This window comes from Brachionichthys hirsutus, chromosome 21 (genome assembly GCF_040956055.1).
Source record: "Brachionichthys hirsutus isolate HB-005 chromosome 21, CSIRO-AGI_Bhir_v1, whole genome shotgun sequence".
Taxonomy (NCBI): domain Eukaryota; kingdom Metazoa; phylum Chordata; class Actinopteri; order Lophiiformes; family Brachionichthyidae; genus Brachionichthys; species Brachionichthys hirsutus.
The window spans coordinates 9,831,300-9,854,293 of record NC_090917.1 but is presented as its reverse complement, the minus strand read 5'-3'; the positions used below and the strand labels follow the sequence as shown (position 1 = coordinate 9,854,293).

Sequence of the window (22,994 nt, the reverse complement as noted above, 5' to 3'; positions counted from 1 at the left end):
TGGCATCGATCGCTCATTATTGATTGGCATCGATCGCTCATTATTGATTGGCATTGATCGCTCATTATTGATTGACATCGATCGCTCATTATTGATTGGCATCGATCGCTCATTATTGATTGGCATCGATCGCTCATTATTGATTGGCATCGATCGCTCATTATTGATTGGCATCGATCGCTCATTATTGATTGGCATCGATCGCTCATTATTGATTGGCATCGATCGCTCATTATTGATTGGCATCGATCGCTCATTATTGATTGGCATCGATCGCTCATTATTGATTGGCATCGATCGCTCATTATTGATTGACATCGATCGCTCATTATTGATTGGCATCGATCGCTCATTATTGATTGGCATCGATCGCTCATTATTGATTGGCATCGATCGCTCATTATTGATTGGCATCGATCGCTCATTATTGATTGGCATCGATCGCTCATTATTGATTGGCATCGATCGCTCATTATTGATTGACATCGATCGCTCATTATTGATTGGCATCGATCGCTCATTATTGATTGACATCGATCGCTCATTATTGATTGGCATCGATCGCTCATTATTGATTGGCATCGATCGCTCATTATTGATTGGCATCGATCGCTCATTATTGATTGGCATCGATCGCTCATTATTGATTGGCATCGATCGCTCATTATTGATTGACATCGATCGCTCATTATTGATTGGCATCGATCGCTCATTATTGATTGGCATCGATCGCTCATTATTGATTGGCATCGATCGCTCATTATTGATTGGCATCGATCGCTCATTATTGATTGGCATCGATCGCTCATTATTGATTGGCATCGATCGCTCATTATTGATTGGCATCGATTATTGATTGGCATCGATCGCTCATTATTGATTGGCATCGATCGCTCATTATTGATTGACATCGATCGCTCATTATTGATTGGCATCGATCGCTCATTATTGATTGGCATCGATCGCTCATTATTGATTGGCATCGATCGCTCATTATTGATTGGCATCGATCGCTCATTATTGATTGGCATCGATCGCTCATTATTGATTGGCATCGATCGCTCATTATTGATTGACATCGATCGCTCATTATTGATTGGCATCGATCGCTCATTATTGATTGACATCGATCGCTCATTATTGATTGGCATCGATCGCTCATTATTGATTGGCATCGATCGCTCATTATTGATTGGCATTGATCGCTCATTATTGATTGGCATTGATCGCTCATTATTGATTGACATTGATCGCTCATTATTGATTGGCATCGATCGCTCATTATTGATTGGCATCGATCGCTCATTATTGATTGGCATCGATCGCTCATTATTGATTGGCATCGATCGCTCATTATTGATCGCTCCTCCTCGTTACTCCTGTCTGAGCCGGCGTCATGCAGCTCATGCTTTGATCTTCTGCAGTATTTCAGTGTGAATGTTAGAGGATGCATTCTTCCTGTTGCCAGGCAACAAGCGAAGACTAACTATGAGTGAAGACTAACATCTGAACGTGTCGGTCTTCACTCATAGCCTGCTACTTCCTACAATAGGTTGATCACATGTCGATCGGCTGATAGATTTCAGGGCGATGTCCTCCGTCGTCACTAACGGCTGGTTCTCTGTCTCTGCATGGATATTATTAACTGTTACACGGTTATAACTACATGTATAAAGGCATGAATGTGTGAGTTGAAGCCGCACACTGCTGATCATCAGTGGCTTATTATGGATTACAGTCGTCCCTCGATATAATGCGGTTCATCTTCTGCGACTTCGCTGCTTCGCAGAGTTTTAATGCAATTTTTCTGATTTTTATTTTTGCACTTGAACGCACCTTGAAACTATTAATCATTTCTCATGTGTTCAACCTCGTAGGTTGATCATTAAAATTAAATTCGTTATTTCTAAAAGCTATCATGTTTATTTGTTAAGCGTTTCTTTTATAGCGCTCTTATTCTCTGTGTAAAAAGAGGCTTTTATTTTGTAGGAGCATAAACGTCACGTCCCTTTTGGGTTTTGTTTCTTCCTGTTGATACATGTAGCCGCTGCCGTTCCGCTGTGCTAAGCTATCCAATAAAGCAGCATGAGAGGCTAAAGACAGCACGAGTAGAATATTTGTTCTTCTGCACTCCAAGCGGCTCTTTCCTCGACCTGCACGCCTTAACATTATTAACAGGAAAACGTTTACTGTACGTACTATATATTTATATTTCTCAAACAAATGTTTAGTTCTGAAAAGGTTTTGATCTTTGGTTTCATTCTATAATACTGAAACAATCTATTTAGATTAATGCCTGACTGTTAAACGTGTATAAAGTGTGTGGTGAGGGGTTTTACAGCCCTAAAACATTTATGTACATGTATAATAATTAAAATAAATAAAGATCACTACATTGCGGATTTCACTTATTGCGGGTTGTTTTTGGAACGTAACCCCCGCGGAAAATGAGGGACTACTGCACTCCATTCACTAAAAAAAACTACTTTCAACTATTTAATGTGCATGAAAAACTAACCCGAGCAATTTAATCTCTTGCCTTTGCTCTAAATTGCCATTTTATTCCAAATATGGAACTAGTGAAATGATTGGTGGATTGAAGTTATTGGCATTGCTGTGTGTTAACCGAATGTCTGGTCCCCTTTCCTAAGCTGGAGAACCCTTTGGCTCTGGAGGCTGATGTGACGCCCCAGACGGAGAGACCTGAACCGGTTAGTTCTCAAGCACAGAGTTTAACAAAGAAGTACCAGGAGACGAAGGAACTCCTGAAGCTGCAGGAGCTGAAAAAGCGCAGCATGCAAGCACAGCTCGGCTTCTCCCCGTCCCGCGGCACGGACACCTGCCTTCCTGAACCTCAAGAACCTTCCTTTCTGGATGACCCCCCCCCGGAACCTGTCCAAAGAACCGTTAGCTTCTTGCTCCAGGGCAGCACAGAGGCAATTCAAGAACTTGAAGACCTGCTGGCTGATAAACCTCTGACCCTAAAGGAGCTGGCTGGATGGTTGGAATCCCGTAGTCGTGATAAAGAGTCATCAGAAAAACAACAACTTGAGAAACTTCTGGAAACGTGGCAGTGCCAGCAGGAGACGGAACGCGAGACAATCAGAGAGGCGGGAGAAAGCGTCCGTCAGCACGAATCCCGTCTCGTAAGCGGAACAGTCCAGAAGCAAAGCTCTGAAAGCGTGACGGGCCCCTACGGCCCCCTCGCAGAAACCAGAACCCGTCCCGAGGTGTTCCTCTCTCAGCGGACCGAACTGTTAACGGGCGAAAACGAGGCACTGAAACAGCGATGCCAGGAAATGGTCAACCAGCTGACGGAGGCTGACCGAGAAATAGATCGACTGAGAGCTGAGCTGACCGGTCGGCCCGGAGGCGAGCAGCAGAACCCGGTGCTGGAGGAGCTGAGCAGGCCGAAGGCTGACCTGATGGGTCGGCCCGGAGGCGAGCAGCAGAACCCGGTGCTGGAGGAGCTGAGCAGGCCGAAGGCTGACCTGATGGGTCGGCCCGGAGGCGAGCAGCAGAACCCGGTGCTGGAGGAGCTGAGCAGGCCGAAGGCTGACCTGATGGGTCGGCCCGGAGGCGAGCAGCAGAACCTGGTGCTGGACGAGCTGAGCAGGCCGAAGGCTGACCTGATGGGTCGGCCCGGAGGCGAGCAGCAGAACCCGGTGCTGGAGGAGCTGAGCAGGCCGAAGGCTGACCTGATGGGTCGGCCCGGAGGCAAGCAGCAGAACCTGGTGCTGGACGAGCTGAGCAGGCCGAAGGCTGACCTGATGGGTCGGCCCGGAGGCGAGCAGCAGAACCCGGTGCTGGACGAGCAGTCCTTTGGGCTTCACGGGGCTCTGGTCGCGTTGGAGGAACTCGGCGTGACCCTGAAAGACACGCTGAGAGGGCCGGCCTTCCAGCGCAAAACGCTGCCCCAAGACTCCCCAGCGGCGCTCCTGGAGCCGGAGGCCAAGCTTCAGTCTCCGGAGCGCCGCCGCTCGGAACCAGCATCCGGGAGCAGGGAGCCAATCGCACTGGAGCAAGAATCTGAGCCAATCGCTAGGCAGGAAGCAGAACGCAGGATAGAAACGACAGAAAAGGGTGTTGAGGCGGGAGAGCAGCCGGTGGAAGAGATGGAGGGGAGGTCAAAGGCCATCGGCCGGGTCACAGGATTAAAAGAGCAGCCGGTGGAAGAGATGGAGGGGAGGTCAAAGGCCATCGACCGGGTCACAGGATTAAAAGAGCAGCCGGTGGAAGAGATGGAGGGGAGGTCAAAGGCCATCGACCGGGTCACAGGATTAAAAGAGCAGCCGGTGGAAGAGATGGAGGGGAGGTCAAAGGCCATCGACTGGGTCACAGGGTTAAAAGAGCAGCTGGTGGAAGAGATGGAGGGGAGGTCAAAGGCCATCGACCGGGTCACAGGGTTAAAAGAGCAGCCGGTGGAAGAGATGGAGGGGAGGTCAAAGGCCATCGACCGGGTCACAGGATTAAAAGAGCAGCCGGTGGAAGAGATGGAGGGGAGGTCAAAGGCCATCGACCGGGTCACATGGTTAAAAGAGCAGCTGGTGGAAGAGATGGAGGGGAGGTCAAAGGCCATCGACCGGGTTCTACAGATGCTAGCGACGGCAGACGTTAATGTGGGTCACGTGTTAAGCCGTTTCCACGGCAGCTTGTTGGGGTCTTTTGAAGAAGAGCCTCTCGACATGAGGTCGGTGCTGGAGGCGGAGTTCTGGAGCCTCCTGTTGGACACGCCCCCAACAACGAAAGGTGAAGGAGGACGAGTCAAACGGATGGTGGAGCACCAGCAGGCCCTGCTGCTAGTGAGAGAGATGCTCACCGGGCCAGCCGGTCCAGAACCAGCAAAGGCTGCGGGTCCAGCCGGTCCAGGACCAGCAAAGGCTGCGGGTCCAGTCCTTCCAGGACCAGCAAAGGCTGCCGGTCCAGTCCTTCCAGGACCAGCAAAGGCTGCCGGTCCAGCCGGTCCAGAACCAGCAAAGGCTGCGGGTCCAGCCGGTCCAGGACCAGCAAAGGCTGCGGGTCCAGTCCTTCCAGAACCAGCAAAGGCTGCGGGTCCAGTCCTTCCAGAACCAGCAAAGGCTGCGGGTCCAGTCCTTCCAGAACCAGCAAAGGCTGCGGGTCCAGTCCTTCCAGAACCAGCCATGCACAAGTGGCTTGATAATGAAACGTTTGCTCTGATCCGTAAGGAGGTAACGGAGACGCTGGCAGCGAAGGCAGATGTTCTGAACCAGATTGCTACCGCTGTGAAGGTTGCCAACGACGACCAGCCTCTGTCTCTGGTCGTAGCGAGCTTGAGTTTGACTTTAGGCCAGGGACCGCCCTCAGATTATCTGCGTGATGCCCTCACAGATGCCTGCATGTCTTATGTGCTTGTGAGGCTCAGGGTCCATCACGAGACTCAGGCCGAGCCGGCGGGGGGGCGGCTTTCTACTTCGCCATGTGCAGATTGTCCTAAACTGAGAGACGCTATCAGAGGTCTGGAGTCCAAACTGGCAGATCTCCAAAGTCCATCCTCTGCGTGTTTGAAAGCCGCCGCGGAGCCACAAACGGGACGCAGCGAGCTGCGAGACACGACGGCCCGGCAGGAAGCTGAGCGGCTGAGGCAGGAAGTGGTGCAGGCCAGCGAGGCGCTGCGTGTCCACGCAGAAGAACACGTCAAGGAGATCCACTCGTTGACAAAGCGCATGGAGGACCTGAAGAAGGAACACGAGTCGGAGAGGGCCAGCCTCGTGGACGGCTTTGATCAGCAAATGGAAGAGCTGCGAGTCATGGTGGGTCCAACAAAGCCAGAGCACGGGTCCAGAGCCGGGTCCAGAGCTGGGTCCAGAGACGGGTCCAGAGCCGGGTCCAGAGACTGGTCCAGAGCCGGGTCCAGAGGCAGGTCCAGAGCCGGGGACACGCTGCCGTGCCTCGCCTCGGCCCAAACGTCCACCCTGAAGGAGCGCATTCAGGAACTGGTGACCCGGGAGCAGGGAGGCGTAGCGACTCTCCGGCTGAAGTACCAGAGAGACCTGGAGACCCTGAAGGTGGAGGCGCTCGGCCTTCTCGCCGTCGTCGTCTGTGCTGCCTCCGATTCCTTCCTTCTCCTCTTCCTCACCCTCAATCTTCCGAGTAGCATGAGAACTAACCTCGTCTGGTTTAGTCCGGGGAACCCACGTTCTCCTCATGACTTGTGGAACAAGTGGACATAACATGCTAATTAGATCAGCTGTATTTTTAATGGAGGAGGGGTCAAGACGTGACCCTTACTAATACTTATTAATACTTATTAATACTTATTAATACTTACTAATACTTACTAATACTTATTAATACTTACTAATACTTATTAATACTTATTAATACTTATTAATACTTATTAATACTTACTAATACTTATTAATACTTACTAATACTTATTAATACTTACTAATACTTATTAATACTTACTAATACTTATTAATACTTATTAATGTTGATCCTCCCGTTCATCGTTTCAGATCCTTTTCGCCGTGCGCTTCTTTACGCTGATTCTGCCGTTTGCTGTTCCGACTAGGAGCCAAAGTAGAATAGCTACTTCCTGAATTCCACGTCCGACACCTTTCCGGCCCGAGGTCTGCTTCCTAAAGCCCCCGGGGCGTGTACCTAAAGCCCCAGGGGCGTGTACCTAAAGCCCCCGGGGCGTGTACCTAAAGCCCCCGGGGCGTGTACCTAAAGCCCCCGGGGCGTGTCCCGAGGACGTGTCCCGAGGGCGTGTCCCGAGGACGTGTCCCGAGGGCGTGTCCAGGTTCTGTGCTGTAGCTGCAAGGCGAGAGTACACACGGGTAGCGTGGAGGAAGTATTCGCTGCGACACAAAGGATCAGATGCAGGTACATTTAAAAGTATGGCGTGTGTATTTGTCTCTGCATAAAGCAGTGGGTGTTGCTCATGATAATGCGCCGTGGACAGTTTGTCCATGTCTCTTCCTCGTGGCAGAGTTGTCTCCTGGAGACGCGTTTCGTAAACGTCTCTGGGCTGAACTTCAGTCGCTCTGACCTTTCTGCAAATGAAAACGTGACCGTGTTTCACAAATCCCTTAAAAACGCCAAATATTCAACATTTCGATGCAGCAGTGTGCGAGTCTTTGACCCGCTGTCCCCGGCTGTCCACGTCTGTCCACGTCTGTCCCCGCAGCTCATTGTCCAGTGTTCTCGCTGTGTGGACTTTAGGCTTACGATCAGGAATGCTTTGAACTATCCAAGACAGAGCACTGTGTTTTATTTTGAAAGGGTGTTAGACGGTGCTGGATGTAATGGTCACAGCAGGAAGTTAGTGTTTGTTCTGTGGGCGGAGCCTGATCCATGTGACCTCCGCTTCCCCTGGTTTGGGTTAGATCGAGTGCAGAGAGGGGGGGCGGTGCAGCCGGCGGCGGAGTTCTGGTTCTGGTTGTGTGTCCCTGATGCACATCAGCAGCTGGACCTTAACCCGGGGGCTCCTTCGGGTCTGCATTGGTGTCCCGTCTTTAACCCTCCGTGTGCCGGTACTCACACAGGCTAACAGACTAGCGGCGGTCCGTCTTGCATGGCGCATGCTTTCCCTGTCCGGCGTGAGGAGGACCTTTTGGTCCGTGTCCAGCTGTCCTTGAACTGGCGGCTGTGCCGTCTCCTCCTGTCTCCTCCCGTCTCCTAGGCCACCTGCGAGAGGGGCTTTGCTGCTATGGAGGAGTCCCACCAAAAGGTGGTCGAGGAGCTGCAGAGGAAACACCAGAGGGAGCTGGAGCAGCTGCACGAGGAGAAGGAGCGTCTGCTGGCGGAGGAGACGGCGGCAACCATTGCTGGTGGGTGGAGCAACGGTTGCTGCCGTCGTCCCACGGCGCATCAAAGTGCTCCGGTCCTCTCACTGCGTCTGATGTTTCAGCAATCGAAGCGATGAAGAACGCCCACCGGACCGAGTTGGACAAGGAGCTGGACCGAGCCCGCAAGGCCAACAGCAACACGGGGGACGCAGACATCGAGGAGATCCGCAGACAGCACGAGTAAGTCGGGGACGCCGTCCCCCTGTCCCCCGTCTGGCATCAGAGGACAGGAGGAGCAGAACGCCGTCCTCCTGTCCCCCGTCTGGCGTCAGAGGACAGGAGGAGCAGAACGCCGTCCTCCTGTCCCCCGTCTGGCGTCAGAGGACAGGAGGAGCAGAACGCCGTCCTCCTGTCCCCCGTCTGGCGTCAGAGGACAGGAGGAGGAGCAGAACGCTGTCCTCCTGTCCCCCGTCTGGCGTCAGAGGACAGGAGGAGGAGCAGAACGCCGTCCTCCTGTCCCCCGTCTGGCGTCAGAGGACAGGAGGAGGAGCAGAACGCCGTCCTCCTGTCCCCCGTCTGGCGTCGGAGGACAGGAGCAGGAGCAGAACGCCGTCCTCCTGTCCTTTATTCTGGCCGCAGCGCTTCTCGGGCGTGGCCCGGCACGTCTGGCGTGATGTTTCCTCCTCTTCAGGGAGGAGCTGCGTTCCTTCCAGCGGGAGATCGAGGTGTTGTCCGAGCAGTACTCCCAGAAGTGCCTGGAGAACGCCCACCTGTCCCAGGCGCTGGAGGCCGAGAGGCAGGCCCTCCGGCAGTGTCAGAGGGAGAACCAGGAGCTGAACGCACACAACCAGGTGCGCCCACACACACACACGCACACAGGTGCAGGTTACCTGCCTGAGGGAGCGGCTCGGTGAAGACTGTCTCTTCTGCTGAAGGAGCTGAACAACCGACTGGCAGCAGAGATTACTAAGATGCGCTCCATGACGATGGAGCACGGAGTCGGAGACGCCAACGCCACGATGCAGGGGAAGGAGCTCTACGAGCTGGAGGCAAGTAGCCGGCTAGCACGCCGCTAGCACGCCGCCAGCACGCCGCCAGCACGCCGCTAGCACGCCGCTAGCAGGCCGCTAGCAGGCCAGCTGTCATTCCGGTTCATGGATTGTGTTTTCAGAAAGACCAAATAGAGCCCTGCAGTCCGTCGGCTTCTCAGGACGCTGGCGTTGGGCGGTCATTTCTCTACGCCGGTATAAATGATCCTGTAAAACGGCAGAGTTCATGACGTGCTATTTCCTGTGACCGCTGCACGCCGCGGCGCGGCGCCATCCTGCTACTCGCTCATCTTCTGTCTTTTGAAAGGTGATGCTGCGGGTGAAGGAGTCTGAAGTCCTGTACCTGAAGCAGGAAATCAACTCCCTAAAGGAGGAGCTTCAAGCAGCCCAACGAGTAGGATTCGTCACGCTCTTAACCGAGACGGCGCCGCCGGCCTTCAGCTCAACCGCCAAACGTTGTGTTTTCAGGATAAGAAATATGCAACAGATAAATACAAGGACATCTACACAGAGCTGAGCATCGTCAAGGCCAAAGCGGAGCGGGACCTGGGCCGGCTCCGAGACCAGCTGCAGCTGGCCCAGGAGGCTCTCGGGGAGCCGTCGCTGCAGGAGGAGGAGCGAGGAGGATACGGTAGGGGGAACCGACACGGCACACGAGGAGCGGCTTTTGGACCCTAAACCCACAGAGACGGGCTAAATTAATAAACTTTTATTCCACAGTGATGAGAGAGACATAAAATCCTCTGCTGAGTTTAGAGCCAGCAGTCAGGACCATTACAGCGTCTGTCTCAAGGTGTCTTTGATGTCTTGGACATTAAAGACTTAAGGTTGAACCTTTGCGGTTCATTTTGAACTTGGTCAGAGAAAGTTCTTGAATTGGAAACGCTGTTTAGAATCCTTCCTGTTCCCCCCGGGCTGACTGCACTCGGTGTTTCTTTCTCTGTGGCTTCCTTGTTTTGAACCCCCCCCCCCCCCCCCCCTTTGCCCTCCTCAGACATCATGAAGTCCAAAAGCAATCCTGACATCCTCAAGATGGCAGCCGCTGCAGCTAAACGCTCAGAGCGCACCATGAGGTCAAAGGTGAGTTTCGTGCCCAGATAAAGAGCAGCACGTCCTCCCACTGGCATGGACGAGACCCGTTTTCAGGAGCAGCCCTCTGCTGGTCCTCTGCTGCATAGCAGGCCCCATCGCATGTTCTGATGCCAATGACCTGCAGCAGGCTAACACACACACACGTGTGCTGCGTGTCCCCCTTCTGTCTTCAGCGGGAGAGTCGGGACATGCCCTGGGACAGTTAGCGCTGCCGAGGACCTGTAGGCCTCTGCCCCTTCGTTTTAGGTAAAACCAGACACGCCCACTGCTGGTTTCACCGTCGCCACTCAAGCACCAGATCTCATGAGCCCTTTTAGTTTTACTATCCATCAGCGATCGGGAGGTGACCGCCACGTCTTTGATGTCCTGAGTGGCGCCCCAGCCTGCGTTCTGCTCTTGCTTTATTACACTCTTTATTACCGTTGCTATGACGCTTACAGTCCGTCTGGGTTTGAGCGCACGGTGGCTTTGGGAGCTTCCATCTGCACCAGTTTCTTACTGGACATGGAAGACTTTCGATTGATCACACACAATCATATAAATATCCTGGATTGTGAAACCATTCTTTGATCTAAAGCTGGCCCCCGCCCCGCCCCGCCCCGCCCCGCCCCACATGAAGCCACGCTGGGTCGGCCGGCTGGTCCAGAGAAACACCCTCTCTACGTTTAACGCCTGCTTCCTGTCTGCTCGCCCCCCCCAGAGTCTGAAGGAGGGGCTGACACCTGAGCAGAGACTCCACCTGTTTGAGCATGAAGACACCAAGGAGTTCTGACGCGCTCCATTTTAATTACAGGTTTAGTAACTTGACACACTGGCCACCCAACACGCATCATGTATGATTATTGAACACCTGATATGAACTTTGGCTTTCGTGTCTCGTCCTTTCATGTCTCGTCCTTTCAGTCCGTGCACTTCAGTGACGTTTGTTTTGTATCGTTTCATTTTGTGCTGCCATGCCTGACTATAAATACTGTTTTTAATCAGCGTCTGTCGTGCGTACATTAAAACTATGACGTGTAAGCTACTGTTTTAACCTCCTTGACGTACTGATAACGTGGAGGCTCCGCCTCCGGTATCGTCCCGGTAACGGATGGAAAGCAACAAGCTCTGGAACAAAGGCGTGCACGTCTGCTCGAGAAAGGAACGCCCACCGTGCTGCTTGAGCGCCATCCCATGCATCAACGCCGTGCGCTGCCGACCCGTGGAGAAGCGATGTTTGGTGCCGCTGGATGGGAGTTCTGTTCGTGGTTCTGTTCGCGGCGGTCCCTTTGGTATTTATTTAAATGGTTTCCTTCACTTTCCCCTCTACTCTTATTGTAAATATAAAGCAAATATACACTAACTGACTGCAGGTTTATTAGCAATAAATATTTTTGCACCCTTTTGTTGTGACTGAGTGAAATGTTTGTTCTTCACTTTTAACTCATTGAACAAATAGAAATGTTCCGATTTAGATTTGCGTCGCTTCATATGCATGACTGCAGTACTAAAAGGGATGGCCGTATAAAAGTACCGGTACTTTTGAATATTTATTTTTTTGCATTTTACATCTTAAAAGTTTATTTTGTTTTAGTCTATCAAAAGTATTTTCTTGGGTTAAAAATGGTAAATCAAGAAAACATTTTCAGCCGACACGGATCAGCACATGAAGAGGGTTTGGGCCTTGGGAGGGCCGGCAGGTTCACAGGGCTGCTCTACTGCGTCTTAGCTCGACGTAGCCCTCTGCTACTGGTAGCGTAGCCCTCTGCTACAGGTAGCATACCCCCTATGCTTCAGGTAGCATAGCCCTCTGCTACTGGTAGCGTAGCCCCTATGCTTCAGGTAGCATAGCCCTCTGCTACTGGTGGCGTAGCCCTCTGCTACAGGTAGCATAGCCCTCTGCTACTGGTAGCGTAGCCCCTATGCTTCAGGTAGCATAGCCCTCTGCTACTGGTAGCGTAGCCCTCTGCTACAGGTAGCATAGCCCTCTGCTACTGGTAGCGTAGCCCCTATGCTTCAGGTAGCATAGCCCTCTGCTACTGGTAGCGTACCCCCTATGCTTCAGGTAGCATAGCCCTCTGCTACTGGTAGCGTAGCCCCTATGCTTCAGGTAGCATAGCCCTCTGCTACTGGTGGCGTAGCCCTCTGCTACAGGTAGCATAGCCCTCTGCTACTGGTAGTGTAGCCCTCTGCTACTGGTAGCATACCCTCTATGCTTCAGGTAGCATAGCCCTCTGCTACTGGTAGCGTAGCCCCTATGCTTCAGGTAGCATAGCCCCTATGCTTCAGGTAGCATAGCCCTCTGCTACTGGTAGTGTAGCCCCTATGCTTCAGGTAGCATAGCCCTCTGCTACTGGTGGCATACCCCCTATGCTTCGGGTAGCATAGCCCTCTGCTACAGGTAGCATACCTCCTATGCTTCAGGTAGCATAGCCCTCTGCTACTGGTAGCATACCCCCTATGCTTCAGGTAGCATAGCCCTCTGCTACTGGTGGCATACCCCCTATGCTTCGGGTAGCATAGCCCTCTGCTACAGGTAGCATACCTCCTATGCTTCAGGTAGCATAGCCCTCTGCTACTGGTAGCGTAGCCCTCTGCTACTGGTAACGAATCCCTCTAGTACTGGTAACGTATCCCTCTGCTACTGGTAGCGTATCTCCTGAGCTACAGGTAGCGTATCCTCTGAGCTACAGGTAGCGTGTCCCCTGAGCTACTGGTAGCGTATCTCCTGAGCTACAGGTAGCGTGTCCTCTGAGCTACAGGTAGCGTGTCCCCTGAGCTACTGGTAGCGTATCTCCTGAGCTACAGGTAGCGTATCCTCTGAGCTACGGGTAGCATGTCCCCTGAGCTACTGGTAGCGTATCCTCTGAGCTACAGGTAGCGTATCTCCTGAGCTACTGGTAGCGTGTCCTCTGAGCTACAGGTAGCGTGTCCCCTGAGCTACTGGTAGCGTATCTCCTGAGCTACTGGTAGCGTATCCTCTGAGCTACAGGTAGCGTGTCCCCTGAGCTACAGGTAGCGTGTCCCCTGAGCTACTGGTAGCGTATCTCCTGAGCTACAGGTAGCGTGTCTCCTGAGCTACTGGTAGCGTATCCTCTGAGCTACGGGTAGCGTGTCCTCTGAGCTACAGGTAGCGTGTCCCCTGAGCTACTGGTAGCGTATCTCCTGAGCTACTGGTAGCGTATCTCCTGAGCTACAGGTAGCGTGTCCTCTGAGCTACAGGTAGCGTGTCCCCTGAGCTACTGGTAGCGTATCCTCTGAGCTACGGGTAGCGTGTCCTCTGAGCTACAGGTAGCGTGTCCCCTGAGCTACTGGTAGCGTATCTCCTGAGCTACTGGTAGCGTATCTCCTGAGCTACAGGTAGCGTGTCTCTTGAGCTACAGGTAGCGTGTCCTCTGAGCTACAGGTAGCGTGTCCCCTGAGCTACTGGTAGCGTATCTCCTGAGCTACAGGTAGCGTATCCTCTGAGCTACGGGTAGCGTATCCTCTGAGCTACAGGTAGCGTATCTCCTGAGCTACTGGTAGCGTGTCCTCTGAGCTACAGGTAGCGTATCTCCTGAGCTACTGGTAGCGTGTCCTCTGAGCTACGGGTAGCGTATCCTCTGAGCTACAGGTAGCGTATCTCCTGAGCTACTGGTAGCGTATCTCCTGAGCTACAGGTAGCGTATCCTCTGAGCTACGGGTAGCGTGTCCTCTGAGCTACAGGTAGCGTGTCCTCTGAGCTACTGGTAGCGTGTCCTCTGAGCTACAGGTAGCGTATCTCCTGAGCTACTGGTAGCGTGTCCTCTGAGCTACAGGTAGCGTGTCCTAGTGACACTGATGATCCTACCAGGTGAATACCAGGAGTTCACTGACCACCACGGTGTGTAAATGGAAACGCTGCTCCTTCCTAAACATCTAATGTAGTGTTTAAATGAACAGAAGTTTATATTTACCAGACGTCGTTTGCCAGGCAGGAGTGCACGTGGAAGATGATAGCAGGTTGAGTTCTTGGAGGTGTCGGAGCAGCCATTTTATTTTAGGCCGTAGCTTCAGATGTATTCGCTGTTGTTCCCCTCCAATGTCTATTTCAAGTGACCCCGCTTAGTGGAACAAGAAACATTTTAAATTCCCCTTTACTCTCAGCTTTTATTTATTTTGTCCACTTCCCAGCGGACCCTGTTCAACAAAGTGAAAAATAGAGTACAGCAAGTATTTTGAAATTAAAGTATTTGCTTTTAAATACACGTTTAGTAATATGTTTAAACATAAATAGCTTTATTATATTAGTTGGTTAATTTAATTCATTTTTATTTATTTTATTACATTTTTCTGGTTGATGACGTCATAGAAATGACTCAAAATATTCTCTTCCTCGTGACTCCATCAATGTTTCAGTGTCCTGTAGGTAAAAGGAGGAAGTAAAACAGATCATTATAACTAAGCAGCATAACACAAAATATGTCCACTTTTTTTGTTTGTTCATGCGTGATTGTATTTTTGTCGTACAATGTAAATAAAATAACAAAACAGTCTAAAACGCGCTCCTCGTTGTTTTATTCTGAAGGGATTTCCCGGAAGTTGGAGCTCTTTATTTCCGTTCAGGCTTCTTGTCCTCCTCGTGGATCAGGGTTACGGCGGCCCGCTGACGGAGATGCAGCTTGGGAGGGTTTCTTAACCGGACCGGAACCACTGTACGGCCTCTCATCCAGGGGGGTTCGGATCAGCAGCGGGTCCAGCCGGGCCTTGCCCGGATGCGTGACGTTCACGTAAGTGGAGCGAACGTGAGGCCAAATGTCATGAAAAAAAGCCGCAGTTTTATAAAACCTTGCCTCGCATTGAATGTCAGAATTTACCAGGAAGCACATTGTTCTTTTTAAATTATGGTACAATGACATAAACACCTTAAATCATCCATGTTTATTGTTTTCAGAATTATTTAATAGCTTTTCTTTTTTACTGACGAAGAAGCGCTGTGGGAGTAGCGCTCAATTTGGATCGCTTAGCTATACAAATTAGCATTTTATTTAAATTACGAGTTTCACTGGGCAAAAAAACCATGCCGAATTATAGATTCATCGCTACTGATCATCAAAGGTTCGCGCGTCCTGCTCTGTTGGATGCGACTTTCTGTTTTACGTTAAAAATACTTCAGTCTCTCACAATTCATCGGGAGGCTCCCGGTGCTAAGCCAGGCCTCGCTAACGTCAGCTGCGGCTAGGCTAAGCTAACTAGGGCTAGCAAACATGACCTGCCAAAGTTGTTTGTAAAAAGTTATGGCGGTTGTTGGGACAGAGATTATTTATTAAAACTAAGCATTCATATTGTTAACGATTAACGGCAGTTCGATAAACCGATAGTTGTTAAACTTAAAGCGGCTTCCTAGCTAGCGAGCAGCTGGACGGTTGTTTAGCTTGTTTAGCTTGTTTAGCTTGTTTAGCTTGCCATGTTCCAACATGTTTATTACAGTATATTCCATCTGGTCAGATAAAACTTTGTGGGCTCAAAATGGAAAAAAAAGTTGTATTGATTTTAATTTAATAACTTTTCAAGTCAGTATCTGGCTCGTCCATCCTGATGGAGACCGGTCAGATTGCTGTTTCTCCTGGTCTTGGTGGACCTGTCATGTGACTCGTCTCGTGTTCTCCGTCCATCCTAGCTGTAATGGAGCAGCCAGCCGGGAGCTTGGATGAGCTGCAGCCTCAAGACCTCTCCACCTCCAGCATCGCCGCCGTGATCGACCTGACCGGGAACGGCGAGGACTGTTTACTCAACGCTACGTCCCTCGATGCTTTACGGATGGTCACGAGTCCCGGCTGGTTCCCAAACTCTGGGGCCAGCAACCCTGGGTTACCCTTCTCAGAGGCTGGCTCCTCCAACATCACTCTCCAGTCAGGGGACCGGGTTCAACCGGACCGGGCCTTTTCCCACGCTACTGTCACCCTCTCTTACGTGAGCAGGTCTTGCGTGTTTGCCACCCACGACTCTCGGTGTGGGGTGCCGTCCATCAGCTCGCTGTCCCTTCGTCCTCCTTGTGACTTCGGTGAACGGCTTGGAGACACTGGTTATTCCCTCAAGCAGCATTACCTGCAGCCGGCTGAAGCACCTGTGGGACTTGCCACACCTGTAGGTCTGTTTCAGTCATTGTCTCAAGCTCAGGTGGGACCAGAGAAGGATGATGCAGGGTGTCTCAGACAGGGTTCTCAGGAGATCAACGGAGAGGGAGAGGGAGATGCGGTCCAAGAGGAACACGTCCTGTCTGAGGACAACCGTAGGTTTTTGGAGAACGGGCGGGGCAATAGCCGAGCAAGTTCAGGAGTCTGTGCTGAAGCCTCACAAGAACATCTCACGCCCGTCGCGGAGGAGGAGACCGGCGGCTCGGGGGTCCTCCTCATCGGTGCCAGAGACCTGTGCTCACTGAACCCGGAGTACATCAGCCCTCTGGAGGACCCCGTCTCGCCCTCTGTTACCTCACAGGACGACGTGGAGGACGTGTTCGTCTTACCTCAGGCGTCCAGCTCGCCCAGCGGTGACAACTCCTATCTAGAGACGACCGATGGGGCCGCATGGAACGGCTCGAGTACGGAGGAGGCCATGAGGTCAGATTCAAGCAATGGAAGTGAGCAGTCTGCCAAAAGAGGGAGGGGCATGTTGGAGCATTTGATTGATTTGACACACGACGCTTGTTTGTCTGGGGTGATGGGAAGCCAGCCCGAGACTGCGGTTCCTCACGTGAGCGGGAACGCCACGGCACCACAGAGGAGTTTAAAAGAAGGCAAAGTGTCGGCGCGCTGTGGCAGCGGGATGCGCTTAGACGCTGTAGTGATGAACATCAACTCCAGCAGGTACGTGTCAGGGTGTGCACGCACCGGTAAGAGAGCCGGCGGCTCCCGGTCCACAGCAGGTAACTCTAAGCTAACCAGTGCTAAGAAGAACGGAGCGCTGCCCGAGGGGGGAAGGACAAATGGAGTGAAAGAGATGAAAGGGGGTGAATCTAATAGCCCTACCTCCAACTCTGGTACCAACCACTCTACGACGGCCCACAGGACCTCGTCTCCAAAGAGCTCTCCTTTACTAGTTCACAAAAGCTCAAAGGAGAAGCCGGAGCAGCGCTCTCAGCCGGACCCTTCAGTGGACGTTCATCTGGGAAGACTTTCCCCACAATCAAATACTCCAAAGAAAAGTCTAGGCACAGGCAGCAAACCTTCTCCCACCTCCAAGTCCAAGGCTGCTCGCACTAAGAGTCGACGACGACACAGGAAGGGCCAGGTCGTCCCTTTGGTCTCCCCCAGAGAGCCAGAGATCAGGTTGAAGTACGTCCACTACAAGGAGGCCAAAAGGGACTGGAGTTTGGAAAGTTTTTCTCCCTTCATCCACGTGGAGCGTCAGCAGTCGCCATCGCTGTGTGCGGTAATCAACTACCCTGAGCAGGTAAGGGCGCAGCCCGAGAGGGGTCAGCAGGCGCCCTGCAGCGGCTTTGTCTCTGCGGTCGTACCCAGCACTTCCTGTCTGCAGCTTGGTCGGGCCTCCACACACAGCCAGCACCGGCGTCCTCTGGTCTGTTGTCTTTGTGGACTGTCGGCAAACGCCATGGACCTGGGGGACCTCCACGGCCCCTATTACCCTGAGGGCTACCAGCCAAGCAACCAAACGCCAGCCAGCATGCCGGGTCTCAAAGACGACGAGGACTACAGCGATTCAGAGTCTTCCTCCTGCAGTGCCAGGGACAGAGGAAGGAAGCAGGTCATTGCACCTACACCAGGACCTCAGGACCTCAGGCCCAGAGCCCAGCTCCACCAGAAGGGCCTGCAGGGTAGACAGCGGCGGAGCGCCGACAGCCCTGTGGCTAAGCGGGCTCGCTCACATTCTGGCTCTGCCCACGTGGAGGACTGGTACGGTCCACCGGTGCTGCCCCTGGAGTCCTGTGAATATTGGCTTCATGAAGACTGCAGCGTTTGGTCCACTGGTGTCTTCCTCATCAAAGGCAAAGTCTATGGACTGGAGGAGGCTGTGAAGGTGGCCCAGGACACGGTAAACACAACAAAGCGGCGCTCGAGGCTAGCCCACAGTGGGAGGAGTCAGGCACATCTGGGCTATGAAAGTAAGACGGGTAGAAAGAGACGCTACTGGTGCAGCTAGGCAACGCCGCTAGGACAAATATCAAGTACCACGGTGTCAGACCTGGTGTGTATTTCTGAAGAGCTGCCAGTGTAGTTGGGCGCAGGTGTGGTTCTGTGCGTTGAGACCCTCGTCACAGGTAGTCCGGGCCTTTGTGCACCCGACCCGGGGTCCTCGGTGCGCTGCTGTAGTGGGACCCAGGGTCCTCGGTGCGCTGCTGTAGTGGGACCCGGGGTCCTCGGTGCGCTGCTGTAGTGGGACCCGGGGTCCTCGGTGCGCTGCTGTAGTGGGACCCGGGGTCCTCGGTGCGCTGCTGTAGTGGGACCCGGGGTCCTCGGTGCGCTGCTGTAGTGGGACCCGGGGTCCTCGGTGCGCTGCTGTAGTGGGACCCGGGGTCCCCGGTGCGCTGCTGTAGTGGGACCCGGGGTCCCCGGTGCGCTGCTGTAGTGGGACCCGGGGTCCCCGGTGCGCTGCTGTAGTGGGACCCGGGGTCCCCGGTGCGCTGCTGTAGTGGGACCCGGGGTCCCCGGTGCGCTGCTGTAGTGGGACCCGGGGTCCTCGGTGCGCTGCTCTCCTTATCGTCCATCTTGATCTGAGTAAGTCCACGTCTGCAGCTTCCGTGTTAAACGGAGCTTCGTCAGGTTTGTTTGCCCCGCCCCCCTCCCCCGTCGCACCGTCATGTCTTTTAGGACACCTGAAGGATGCTACCGTGACCGCGTTCGGCTAAATGAAGACTTGGTGGTTTAAGTTCCCAGGAATGTAGTAGTACTAGTAAAGTTCTACAGTCAGTATGCGGATAAATACTGACGCCATCGCCCTGATGTTTCTTGTCTTGTTCCAGATGTGTTCCTCCTGCTGTGATCCAGGTGCAACTCTGGGCTGCTTCTTCAAAAGCTGTCCCAACAAATACCACTACAGGTGTGCTCTGGAGTCAGGTGAGTGCTGCGTCTGTCCTCCTCGTCTCTTCATAGTAAACCTTAAAGGCTTGTTCACCGGGTTGTGTCCAGCGCCGTGGTACCACGTAAGAGTCTGATAGCTTTGCTCCTGTTTATATGATGGGTGTGTCCCCGGCGTGTCCCCGGTGTGGAAGCGGCGTGTCCCCGGCGTGGAAGCGGCGTGTCCCCGATGTGTCCCCGATGTGGAAGCGGCGTGTCCCCGGTGTGGAAGCGGCGTGTCCCCGGCGTGTCCCCGATGTGTCCCCGGTGTGGAAGCGGCGTGTCCCCGATGTGTTCCCGGTGTGGAAGCGGCGTGTCCCCGATGTGGAAGCGGCGTGTCCCCGGTGTGGAAGCGCTGTGTCCCCGGCGTGGAAGCGGCGTGTCCCCGGCGTGGAAGCGGCGTGTCCCCGGCGTGGAAGCGGTGTGTCCCCGGCGTGGAAGCGGCGTGTCCCCGGCGTGGAAGCGGCGTGTCCCCGATGTGTCCCCGATGTGGAAGCGGCGTGTCCCCGGCGTGGAAGCGGCGTGTCCCCGATGTGGAAGCGGCGTGTCCCCGGTGTGGAAGCGGCGTGTCCCCGGTGTGGAAGCGGCGTGTCCCCAATGTGGAAGCGGCGTGTCCCCGGTGTGGAAGCGGCGTGTCCCCGGCGTGGAAGCGGCGTGTCCCCAATGTGGAAGCGGCGTGTCCCCGGCGTGGAAGCGGCGTGTCCCCGGTGTGGAAGCGGCGTGTCCCCGGCGTGTCCCCGGTGTGGAAGCGGCGTGTCCCCGATGTGTCCCCGGCGTGTCCCCGATGTGGCAGCGGCGTGTCCCCGGCGTGTCCCCAATGTGGAAGCGGCGTGTCCCTGATGTGGCAGCGGCGTGTCCCCGGTGTGGAAGCGGCGTGTCCCCGATGTGTCCCCAATGTGGAAGCGGCGTGTCCCTGATGTGGCAGCGGCGTGTCCCCGGTGTGGAAGCGGCGTGTCCCCGATGTGTCCCCAATGTGGAAGCGGCGTGTCCCTGATGTGGCAGCGGCGTGTCCCCGGTGTGGAAGCGGCGTGTCCCCGATGTGGAAGCGGCGTGTCCCCGATGTGTTCCCGGTGTGGAAGCGGCGTGTCCCCGATGTGGAAGCGGCGTGTCCCCGGTGTGGAAGCGCTGTGTCCCCGGCGTGGAAGCGGTGTGTCCCCGGCGTGGAAGCGGCGTGTCCCCGGCGTGGAAGCGGTGTGTCCCCGGCGTGGAAGCGGCGTGTCCCCGGCGTGGAAGCGGCGTGTCCCCGATGTGTTCCCGGCGTGTCCCCGGCGTGTCCCCAATGTGGAAGCGGCGTGTCCCTGATGTGGCAGCGGTGTGTCCCCGATATGGAAGCGGCGTGTCCCCGGTGTGGAAGCGGCGTGTCCCCGATGTGTCCCCGGCGTGGAAGCGGCGTGTCCCCGGCGTGGAGGCGGCGTGTCCCCGGCGTGGAAGCGGCGTGTCCCCGGCGTGGAAGCGGCGTGTCCCCGGCGTGGAAGCGCTGTGTCCCCGGCGTGGAAGCGGTGTGTCCCCGGCGTGGAAGCGGCGTGTCCCCGGCGTGTCCCCGGTGTGTCCCCGGCGTGTCCCCGGTGTGGAAGCGGCGTGTCCCCGGCGTGGAAGCGGCGTGTCCCCGGCGTGTCCCTGGTGTGTCCCCGGTGTGGAACTAGTTTCTAAGGCAGCTGAAGCTCTTGGGCGAGTGACTGTCGTCTTCACCGACTTCTCTGTCTCACAGGTTGTGTCCTTCTGGAAGACAATTTCTCCATGAAGTGTAAACGGCACAAGGTGAGCAGAAACACCTGCAGCTAAAGTGAAGACGTTCACGCCGCTGGAAACAAATGGGTCGTCCCATTCCTCACCAGTAGCCCCCGATTGGAGACTGGGAACCAAGTCCTGCCCAACCCTCTGTACCGGTTTGCTGATAAACGGTCCAGGGGACACGGGTGGATCCAGAACCTCTTTGATGGACATCAAAATGTTGGAGCTCCAAAAGCCTTTTATTTATTTTTTACCTGAATTGGATTTTGGATTAACTTTAGGATCAGGATTATTCTGGAACAAAGCCCCCCCTACTTCACCTGAAGCAGATCCGTTGGTTGAACTGTGGAGACGTTTGACGTTTCCTGTAGTGAATCGGCTTTCATCTTTTTAACGTGACGTCCTCTTCCTCAGAACAAGAGCTTCAAAGGCCCCGCTGGGACCCGCTGGGATGGCAGGTGACGACGCGAGCAGAGGTGGGTAAACGTACAGGAAGTGTCTCTATGCTAGTCTGCGTTGAGCTCATTTAGCTGGGGGGTCGCTGACCCCGCCTCTCGCTGACCCCGCCTCTCGCTGACTCCGCCTCTCGCTTCATGACACTCTTTGAGATGGTCGAGCGTCGTTGTCGTGTTCCCGCCTTTTGCCGTCACCACTCCTTTGGAAACGTTGCGTATTATGGTCTGTTGCTCCGTGGAAACAAACCAGGAGACGCTGCCGGTCGCTCGTTTGAGCTCGTTTGAGCTCGTTTGAGCTCGTTTGAGCTCATTTGAGCTCGTTTGAGCTCGTTTGAGCTCGTTTGAGCTCGTTTGAGCCCGTTTGAGCTCGTTTGAGCTCGTTTGAGCCGCCGTGGACCGATGGGCTGTGTTTGCTACGTTTCTTTGTGTCCTTCCTGAACGTGGCTTTAAAACTAGGGCATGTTTTCCAGTTTCTTCATCCAGACATTCACCTGCAGGATCCCGGGGGGGGGGGGGGGGTCCGTCCCCCCTGCTGGTAGCCAGAGTTGTTACCTAAAGACTGCTAGCACCCTCACACCTTGGAGGCTCCGTAGCTGCTCTGCTACGACGGCCTGTAGGCCGGGGACGCCTGCAGACCGGGGACGCCTGCGGACCGGGGACGCCTGCGGACCGGGGACGCCTGCGGACCGGGGACGCCTGCCAGCGTCTCGGGACGCGCTCCGTTTGCCGTCAGTTATTGATTCACTTTGATTTCTATTTTATTTATTCCTGCAGTTTCGTTCTTCTTTCTTTGAACGTCTGTTTTTCAGTGATTGATAAGTCGGTTTAAAAGCCAGCCACGGAGACCCTTCACCTGTGGCTCACGGAACACGGTGCTGGACCAGGACACGTGGGGGGGGGCTTGCATGAAAGCACTTTGGAGCGGCACTGAACTCGTGGTCCTCTGTCCCTGGCCGACCCCTCCCTTCCTGTCAGGGCGGGACCGTGTGGTTTTATTTGCCTTGTAGCACTTTGGCCTTACACTCGAGGCTGGGAGAACTTGCCCCCCCCCTCCCCCGTGTGGACTTGGTTCATTCCTGATCACCAGGCTGCGTCGCATTCACTCTCTGGGACTTGGGCTGGGAATCGGGTGCCGGTCGGGCCTGTGGGCCCGCTTTCAGATCAGCTCTAAGGTCCAGAGTTCCAGCCGGCGTCGCCGGCGTCGCATCCTGTGTTTAGCTTTGTTTCTGCGTTTGAGCTTTTCACGGCTACATTTTAGCATCAAGCAGTTTGTTTTTTGCTTTGTTACCAAAATCAGCTTTTTCAAAGTGTCTCTTCAGAAAGCCTGTTTCTTTCCGTCTGTTTAATCTCAGGGCTGACGCGGCTGTTTTAATAAACTGCTTCTTGTGATTTCATTCTTCCTGTTTTATTGGGGCTCATTGGTCGACCCGACGTTAACGGGAGCCATGGTAACGGGACAAGCCTTCTGTCCAGACATGGGAGGGAGGACGTCTTAGTTCATGCTCGTTGTTCCGTCGGATGTCGTGTCGTGATCAATAAATGTTTCTGAGTCGGTTGTTTCTGGATTTACTGCGTCTACTTGAACATTCAGGGTTTCTCGTACAGCTTCAGAGACCGGACACCCTGAATAGATAAAAATACAACGATATGAACGGTTAAAAAGTTCAATCAATGTTCGAGGAGGAAAGGGGAGTCGTTGGGGAACAGGTTTGAGAAACGGCCTGCTCTGAAGGTTATACACGATGTATTTCAGCGTTGGGCGTTTTGATTGGCCTGAAGCGTCGAGAGAACGTCCAAGACCAGCAGGGATCCTGTAACTCGGAACGCTGTCCTGTCATAGACTTTCGTCTCCAGTAGATGGCAGCATTTGTTTCTGACAAATGACCTTTTCATAAAACGGAG

The 22,994-nt window shown here is 54.0% G+C and overlaps 2 protein-coding genes across 2 annotated transcripts; both read left to right on the top strand.

Moving 5' to 3' along the window:
- The first annotated feature begins 6,813 nt into the window (after window positions 1–6,813).
- On the top strand, window positions 6,814–11,270 carry LOC137910267 (myosin phosphatase Rho-interacting protein-like). The gene is made up of 9 exons (XM_068754709.1): window positions 6,814–6,849; window positions 7,649–7,796; window positions 7,877–7,994; window positions 8,446–8,605; window positions 8,690–8,803; window positions 9,111–9,197; window positions 9,272–9,434; window positions 9,798–9,883; window positions 10,596–11,270. Exons 1-9 carry the CDS (start codon window positions 6,844–6,846, stop codon window positions 10,665–10,667), a joined length of 954 nt encoding a protein of 317 aa, XP_068610810.1. The 5' UTR covers window positions 6,814–6,843; the 3' UTR covers window positions 10,668–11,270.
- Window positions 11,271–15,517: 4,247 nt separating this feature from the next.
- Window positions 15,518–22,640, top strand: si:dkey-94l16.4 (uncharacterized). Its single transcript, XM_068754933.1, has 5 exons — window positions 15,518–17,884; window positions 18,813–18,906; window positions 20,615–20,664; window positions 21,052–21,113; window positions 21,563–22,640. The coding sequence occupies exons 1-4, from the start codon at window positions 15,518–15,520 to the stop codon at window positions 21,097–21,099; spliced, it is 2,559 nt and encodes an 852-aa protein (XP_068611034.1). The 3' UTR covers window positions 21,100–21,113; window positions 21,563–22,640.
- Window positions 22,641–22,994: the final 354 nt, after the last annotated feature.

Coding starts and splice junctions, on each gene's coding strand:
- LOC137910267 (XM_068754709.1), top strand. Junction 9,435..9,797: donor GGAGGAGCGAGGAGGATACG/GTAGGGGGAACC, acceptor TGCCCTCCTCAG/ACATCATGAAGTCCAAAAGC. Junction 9,884..10,595: donor AGCGCACCATGAGGTCAAAG/GTGAGTTTCGTG, acceptor CGCCCCCCCCAG/AGTCTGAAGGAGGGGCTGAC.
- si:dkey-94l16.4 (XM_068754933.1), top strand. CDS start 15,518: ATGGAGCAGCCAGCCGGGAGCTTGGATGAGCTGCAGCCTCAAGACCTC. Junction 17,885..18,812: donor TGAAGGTGGCCCAGGACACG/GTAAACACAACA, acceptor GTCTTGTTCCAG/ATGTGTTCCTCCTGCTGTGA. Junction 18,907..20,614: donor CAGGTGTGCTCTGGAGTCAG/GTGAGTGCTGCG, acceptor TCTGTCTCACAG/GTTGTGTCCTTCTGGAAGAC.